We start from the raw sequence: 9,053 nt of genomic DNA on the forward strand, positions 1-9,053 counted from the left end.
GCGCCCCCTAGAATACTATTCTCTGCCATAACTTTTGAATGGTTTGACATAGAGAGTTGTGAGTGGTGTCATGGGACTCGATATTGAGTCCTTGACCATAATTGGTGAAAATTAGCTCCGCCCCTTCTTCTGATTGGTTGTCCATATTTCCTGCTATACATTTTTGAATGTTTTGACATAGAGAGTCGTGGGTGATGTCATCTGAATCAGTATTGAGTCCTTGAGCTTCATTGGCCTGAATTAGCCCCGCCTCTTCTTCTGATTGGTTCTCCCTATTTTCTGTTATAACTTTTGAATGGTTTGACATAGAGAGTCGTGGGTGGTGTCATTGGACGCTGTATTGAGTCCTTGACCTTCTTTGGCCTGAATTAGCCCCGCCCCTTCTTCTGATTGGTTGTCCCGATTTTCTACTATAACTTTTGAATGGTTTGACATAGAGAGTCGTGGGTGGTGTCATCAGATTCTGTATGGAATCCTTGACCTTCATTGGCCTGAATTAGCCCCGCCCCTTCTTCTGATTGGTTGTTCCTTTTTTCTGCTATAACTTTTGAATGGTTTGACATAGAGAGTCGTGGGTGGTGTCATTTCTGATATGCTTATGGGGGGCGGTGGCCGTGAGTGCGAGGGCCCGTTCATCGCTGCTTGCAGCTTTAATTCTATTTGAACCTGTCATATGGTTTATTGAATGAATTCAAAGACTAAAGATTTTTTTTATGTGCACTTTAGAAAACCCTTTTTTTTTATATTGGGGCTATACTTGCAGCCATAACATAATTTTATGTCGTATTCCATGTCCTCTGTCAGGTGGCTGTCCGTGGCTCAGCCCACACGATGACTTCTGAACCTCTAACCCTGGTAAACCTGCTGCTGATGCTGCTGATGCTGCTGTCTCCATGGGAACCGCGCTGACCATGAAGAGACAGCTCCATAGACAGAAAGACAGAAAATGTGTGAAGACAGCCGCGAGCTGTGTGCGGTGTGGCGGTGTTGAATACTTGGAGTTTCAGTGAGCGCACCTCAAGTGCTCTGATTGATTTTGCATTGGGTGGCCGGCCTGATGCGACAAGCTGCTGATTTTGTATAATATGTCTTTTTGTGTTACCTGTACTGACCTCTACACATCCTCATTTGTATTTAACTCCTACCTGATAGATTGCACAGCGCTACTGACTTTTTTTGAAGACAGATGTAAATAAAAATATATATAAATTTTATATTTATAAGAAGAATTTCAGATATAGATAACAATGGCTTGTTGTGTACATAGAGATTAATATAGAACAGAAAACACCTGGATGTTAAGGGATATTTGATTCGGTTCGACCTTTACTTGATTGTGATTAAGTGTAGGTTGCTTATTCAGAGTTTGTTGTTTCCTGCAGTGAAGGGGCTTACACGCCCACACTTTTTGCTTTTGAATCAGACTGGTGCAGAGTGTAACCATCCGTCTTTCCCCCCTACACAAGCACATTCTTTTGTTCATGCAAGCTGGGTGGTTTCTTTTTAAGTCGGAAGCAACTATGATGAGAGTTTAAACTGTTTAACAGTCACTCAAAATTCTCCCAGGAAACTGCAGCCCTCGCTCTTTGCCATGTCTAGGTTTGTAATAAATTATGCAGTCTTGGTAATTGTGAGGAAAAAAAACCCAGAATCTTAAGACTACTTCCCAAGTGGATTAAACTATAAATTCAATGCAAGGAGGGACATAGTGATTTTTAGTTCAGCTTCAGTTGCATTTCACCCAGGGGTTAAAAATAATGTTCCTAACAATAAAAGGCTAGAAAAAAAAAAAAGAGAGAACAAAAGATCATCAACTATCCACTTGAACAATGCAAAATTTAACAAGTCATATGCAAATGTTGAACTGTCATGTGCCTTCAAAGGCTTGCTAGTTACCAAATGTGAGTGACTTGAGACTTCCGTCTCAGTAAATAGATAAATAGATTTTTAAAAAATGCAGAAATATTTTTTCTATGTCTGACTTGTAGTTTTAGCATATCTCCAATGAGGATGAGAGATTAAAAAGAGAGAGAATAAGAGAGTAAAAAGAGCGAGATTCGGGCACAACTGATCCAAACATGTGACTCAAATGTAATTCATATTTATTAGAATCATTCTTCCTGAATGCACGCAGCAGCCAGAGAGACAACTGGAATACTAATCAAATGCATTCAAAGTGGTGTAAATGAACCAACTGAAGGGGCTCTTAAATGTCTGTCACACTGTGCCGCATATATTAACTTTCTCTCTCTCACAAACACAAACACACACACACACTCACACACACATACATACACATATATATATGGAAATGTGTTACCTGGGGTTTAATGCCATAGATTGTAAATCACATTTATGTTTGTCTGTGAATATGAACTGTAATATTTTTCAAAATGTGTCTACTACTCACTTCACCTAACTGATTTTGTGAAGGAACTGACTGACATATAAAGCAACAGATGAAATAACCTTAAGATTTGAAGAGTGTGAGTTATTCGGGTTTTTGCTGAAGCAACACGCATGTCAGCGATTGTTTTTACAGTACAATCTTTACACAAATGTGCTAAATTGATGCTGTTGTGTACTGTTTTGGTCCACTTTTCCATTTCCACTGCTCAAGTTGGACAACCTTGTACGTCCAGTGTGCAAAAATGTCCAGTGTGCAAAAATACAACAACAAAAAAGAACACACACACACACATACAGAGACCGCAAACAAGATAAGTGAAGACAGAAATTCGATCAGTGCAGAGTACTTTGTCATTTCTCAGACTGTGGTAAAGCCGAGGTAAGGTTCTAACTTTTTAAAGAAATCTTAAAGTGCAAAAATATATATTTTTCATATACACATTTTATAGATAAATACATTTTCATTGAACAAGAAGTATTTTTAGCTTACAAGTATATAGAAAGCACATTGGATTATATGGGACTGGATAATAAAGTTAACAGTTAGTTGTTTAAAGTTCAGTCTGTTGAGAAATCCTCTTTTCAGATGCAGGGGTTTTTGTGGCAATGGATCTGCACGAGTTTGAGCCACACTTTCCATATCAGGTTGTTAAATACTTTCTCTGTTACCTTCTCTACACTGGATCAACATTTGTGAGTGTGTTTGTGAAGGCACACTGGTGTGCCTGATAGCATCCCGTGCTGTGTAAATAGTCGTTAAATTTGCTTTATCCCAGTTTAACAGCTCTGCTAGTTTAGTGAGCCTAATTGTCATTGTTGTGCAGCAGCATGCGGAGCATCGGGATGCAACAAACTACCTGATATCTACATCTGTGATTTGTGTAAATTAAACCAATGACTGATGTTACACTTACAATGACAATGTGTCATTTTACTCTGCTTTGTCATTAATAATTCCTGTTCTGTACCCAAAAATAAACAGTTTTTAAAAAGATACTGAACTTTGGCACTTTGTGTTTGTCAAAATCTGTAGGAATGAACTTTAGAAGCTCTGTTTTAGTCAGCTAGTGCCTTCTTAATGATAAAACGCTTGGCTTTTGGCTTGTTGGCTATGATCTAATCAAAACCTACTCACTAGGAATACGCAGACGTACAGTGGGGGCGATGAACTTAACTTAACCCCCAGTCCATAGAGCTGGAGCCTGGTGGAAGCTGGGGAGGATGTGACATTTTAGGAGCTGCAGCTTGGCGGAGGAGACACGTCAGACGATGTGTGAGAAACGAGAACCTTTTACTCCTGAAATGGACCAACAACTCAGTGGAATTATTGTAATAAACCATTAAAAAGAGGCTGGAAGAGCTTCTGCCTAATGAAACTTTCAGTTATAGTTTAAGAACAGCCTGATAACAATTAGTTATGCTATGGAACCTGTTTTAATATTGTTTGATTCTAATGCCTCAGATATGAAATACTGCATTCATAAATCATCATTTTTAACTGGTTACTGTTCTGTTTTTTTGCACTGAAGGCCTGCAGCAGGTTGTATATACATCATCTGTCTTTCTCGGGACTTCAGGGTTCACAAATTATTAATGATATGGAAACACTTGAAATAGTAAATACTATGGTTGAAAAAAAAAGGGTTTCAAAAGTGGTCCTATTTTTAACTATGACATATACAGTGTTTTCCCTTAAGTAGGTTTATTATTATTGAAGATGTCTTACCATCTGATAGTTTCATGTATAGGCTACTTTACCACCTCTTTATTGTTGCTTCAAAATATTCATGCTGTTTGAAATAATCAAATCCAAGGATCCATCTTTTTTATTCCATTGTACTAGCTGGAAATGTCTTTAGCATCACTTTTTAAATGTTTTCCTTATAATTTAGTAACACATTTGGTACCTTTTGCATTATTAAGATCTTGAATAAAGTAGACAGAATACATTAAAATATAATACTAATAAAAGACCATAATAAAATGCATTATAATACTACAAAAAGGAATTGATGCGCTGCAGGCTTCATTAAAGTTTTGGCTGTACTTATCTGCTCACAGGCCACAGCAGAGAGCATAAAATAAACAACCCCTATTCCTATAAAGTTGGGGAGATGTTTAAAACATGCATGATAACCGAATACAATGATCTTCAAGTCTCATACATCAATATGAAATTCATAATTGAACATATAAAATGTTTAAACTGAGATCTTATGCCATTCCTTGAAAAATACAGTATCAACTCATTTTCAACTTGAGGAAAGCAATATGTCTCAAAACAGTTGGGAAAATGGCAGCTGGAGGTGCTAAAATAAAAACACAGGAGGGGTATGCTGCAACTACGGTCGTTTAGTTAATTGGCCACAGGTCAGTGATATGATTAGGTTCATAAAACAGCATCTTAGAGAAGTAAAGATGGGCAGAGATTGGTGAATCTGTGAACAACTTTGTTTAGAGATTTTGAAACAGGATTAGAACAATGTTCAGAGGATGCTGGATGTTCCTCAGTTTAAAGTCATGAAGACTTTAAACATCTGGTCATATGGAGAATAATATAATGACAAGATTACAAGAATCTGGAGAAATTTCTGTCGATACCTGTTATCTTAGAGACATCAGGCATTACTGCATTAAAAACAGTTGTGTGCAATTCACATTGGTACGTAGATTAGAGCTCTGTTGTGCAAAGAAGAAGCTCAACAGTTCAACATGATCCAGAAATGCCTTATCTTTCCAAAGCTCGCTCAGGATTGTCAAATTCAAATGATTTTCTTAAGATGGAAAATTTCTTCATTTTCAACAACACAAATCATTGCATTCTGTTTTCATTTACATTTTCACCCAGCACTTTTATAGAACTGGAGTCCCACACAAAAATGCTGCTTATCTTAACATAAAATGATGTAATGCATTGTTTGTTTTATTTCTTCACAAGTTTTTTTTGTCTGAGTGCTGGTAAAGCATGCTTCAACACGCAGGAGACTGGAGTGATGAGAAACTTAAGTAGATATTATATGGGAATGTGGCTGCAGGTCTTTGGCCTCTGGGCCTGTGAGAGATTACCGTGATTGGATTGGCATGGTCAGGAATTTGGCACGGGCTGCTATGCTGGCTCAGAGAACTGCCGCAGGATGATGGGAAATAAAGACATAACTGCATGCAAATTTCCACAGAGAGGAAGATGCAGCAAGAGGGAGAGGAGGCTCAAATGACACAGACTGGGGAAAAGTGTTCCCATCCATCCCTCATCCTTACGTTGGCACATCTGGGACTTACCGATACTGAATGTTCTGCACGACCCTCAGCACTTTTTTTTTTTCTTACCACCTCTCTGACCTGATTTGATTATTTATTTGATGCATTTCATCCAAAAAGGCAAAGGGCCAGCAAAGTCTACAAATCCTTGAATGTACAAACACAAAGACTGAAAATCTAACGCCAGATGGGGTTAGATGTGAGCTAGTGCTGAGTAAAATATATAGGAATGATCTAAGGCAAAGAGAGAGAGCAACAAGGAGATTTACAGACTCCTCTACATAAAAGCTTACTTTTTTTTTCTCTGCTGAACAATTTCCTTCTTCTGTGCCCCTACTAACAAAATCAGGGCTCTGATTGTTTTGCATGTTGCCCAGGGTTATTAGGGAGGTTTAAGTTGATAATCTGATGTAGCTAGTATTTGCAGCTTTCAAGGCACACATCAATTTACTGACACATCAGATTACATACAAATAAGTCTTGACGTAAACAATCTTGTTGATAAATCCAGCAATCTATGATTTATTATCATGCGCATGATGAATAAACGCACATTAAAGCTCTGCATCCTACAATAGGGAAACTACCTAGATACCCCAGCATCTGATCCATGAGAATATGAACAGTCCTTTGTTTCTGAATGCTTCTGGTCACATAAAACAATCGTGAATATCAGTTGCTGATAGATAAACGTCAGTAATATGACATTGTAGTCTAAATTTGGACCGGGTGTTTAGGACTCATTTAATGTGGAAAGCTGATAGCATCCTCAGCGGTTGGCAGCTTCCTCGTCCACAGTCTCTAATAGCAACATCGGGGCAGTTCTGCTGAGGCCATCAAGGATTAAGTGTCTTGCTTGAAGGCTGGTTTAACTTCATTTACTGTGTGAAAGGAGAGACCTGAATCATATAAGTCATTTTAACACCCTTGCATTTTTTTTTTAATTTACTGAATAATAAACAAAAGCACAGTCTCCGTTATCTGACATGACAGCGAGACTAAGAGCCTACAGCTAGGATATCATATCGGTTTTGGGGGTAAATAATGTCTCGCACAGAAAGATAAGTGAATCACTACCTGTATTTAACCAATTAAATAGGTAAGATCCTCCAATTTGAAAACATTCTGTGATAATTTTTTTTTCAGCAGGGAACAAGTTATTTAACCCACAACTTTTAATTCCTTAAACAATTACATCAGAAGACACATTAAGTGGTTATGAAAGAGATTCTGCTCTGGTTCATAAGGGTTCAATCAGCCAATAATAACCAATAACCAACTGTAGCCACCCGAGTGCAATAACCTGTCTCTTTGAAAGTGCATAGCTTTGCCCGCTAAATACCTCACGTATTTTAGCACATGTAAATATTATCAGTTTTTTTGTGTTTACTATTTTATCTCTTGTACATTGCTAATTTTTCTACATTTTATATTGCTCTTTTTTTTTTATTATTTAGCTATTTATTGGTTATTTCTCTTTGAATTTTTTTTGTATAAACCGTTGAGCGTGTGTGTTTGTTTGGCTGCTGCACGATTGCATTTCTCCTCTGGGACATCAATAAAGTCTTCTATTCTATTCTATTCTATTCTATTATTGGTGTGCATCACACAAAAACAACAACATTTGCTGAAAGTGCTATTTTTGTATTTAATATAATTGTTCTCTTATATTGGGCTGAAACTAAGGACCTTGAGTAATAAATTCTGTATACCATCTCACATAACACACATATGTACTGGTATGACAATAAAGCATCCTTGAATCCTTGAAAATTGAGGAAAGAATCAACGTATTGTTTGAACTTGGATTAATAGTGGCAAACAATCATCTTCAAGGAAGATATGTGGCAAGAATTAAATAATCTTGAATGAATGTGTTCAGAGAACATTTCACCTTTTGATCAGAGTAAACTGTTTTCACATATGCTATGTGAAGAAAACAAAAGGTATTGAAATACCTTTTTTATGAATTGGTATTGAAAATAAACTCATTGTTGGGGAAATTACAAAAAAGTCTTTAATAAGTGAATAAATACTGAACTCTGGGGCAAAGAAGAAGAGTCAGATTTACCCTGTTCTAAAATGTGAGAAGAGCGGAGGATGAGTGACTCATCCATCATGACTAGTGTCTACCATGTGAGCCTGCGGGTTTATGATCTGGGGTTGCATCAGTTGCTCAGATTTAGTTTCTGCTGTGTTATATATCCGTAAAAATGGGGTGAGTTTACTGTCCAAATACACTGAATTACTAGATTTCTCCAACAAAGTGTTGTTGTTTTTTTTATTCTGAAATGACAATGTCACCTATCATGTGGTTAAAATTGTGAAACAGTGGTTTAAGGAGAATGAAACATCATTTTCACACACAGAGTCGCCACCACCTTTACCCCGCTGCAAATACTTGTGGAGAAGACTGTTTTTTCCCCTCAGCAACATCTTGGTGAGAAATTATTTTTATTATGGATGGAAAATAAAGTTGTGTCATAGGATAAAGTTAATGAAGCTGTGCTTAAGCACATCCATGGTGTACTGAAAGTGAAAGGTGGTTCACCAGAATATTAGGGATCATGTGACTTTTTGAGAACTCCTGCCAGTGGCTGGAAAAGGCTGCCCTGAAGGACAGCAGGAGACATTAATCACAGCAGCACAAGAGCAGGCTATGAGCAGCAGAGCGACAGAGGCCAGGGCTGACCACACCAGACAAGACCCCAGCTACAGTCTGTCCAAAGATGCCCTGGAGACATACTAGCACATAATAGCGGGATGCAAGACGCTGGCAGGTAGAGCTTATACAGGATACACAACAAAGTTAGCGGCTGTAGTGTAACCGAACATCTGCACTGAGTATGGGTTGTAAGCAGGACTCGAGTTGATGGGGGATGAGGGGGGATGGCATCCCCCCTGAAATAAAAACGGTCAAAATCATCCCCCCTGTAAAACTGACATCCGTCCTTTCCATCCATTATGTCATTTCATCAATGAATGTGGTTTTACTGCTATTTCAACATTTAGAAACATCACCAGAAAAATAACTTATTTGACATTTTCACCTGTTTCAAGTACATTTTCACTTGAAATAAGTAGGAAAATCTGTCAGTGGGACAAGATTTATCTTCTTATTACAAGCAAAAAAATTGTTGTTTTTTCCAGTGATGAGTCTTGTTTTAAGTGTAATGACATGTTTTTACTAAAATGAGACATTTTAACTAGAAATAAGACAAATATTCTTGTTAAGATTTTGAGTTTTTGCAGTGATCCATTTTACTTATCCTGTGAAGGACAGAGTCATATTGATAAGTTCAGAAAACTGTTTTTTATTGTTGTGTTTTGATGTATTTGATGTAAGCCCAGTGGATATTTAAAGCTTACAGAAGGCTGCATTTAAC

General features: G+C 37.6%; 1 protein-coding gene across 1 annotated transcript in view; it reads left to right on the forward strand.

Moving 5' to 3' along the window:
* Positions 1–3,384, forward strand: part of LOC133457862 (glypican-5-like) — a 75,219-nt gene extending 71,835 nt beyond the window's left edge. The window contains exon 11 of the mRNA XM_061737230.1: positions 805–3,384. Within this exon, the coding sequence (XP_061593214.1) occupies positions 805–909 (105 nt within the window). The 3' untranslated portion in view covers positions 910–3,384. The remainder of the gene's footprint in view (positions 1–804) is intronic.
* The last annotated feature ends 5,669 nt before the right edge of the window (positions 3,385–9,053 follow it).

This window comes from Cololabis saira, chromosome 13 (assembly GCF_033807715.1).
Source record: "Cololabis saira isolate AMF1-May2022 chromosome 13, fColSai1.1, whole genome shotgun sequence".
Classification (NCBI taxonomy): domain Eukaryota; kingdom Metazoa; phylum Chordata; class Actinopteri; order Beloniformes; family Belonidae; genus Cololabis; species Cololabis saira.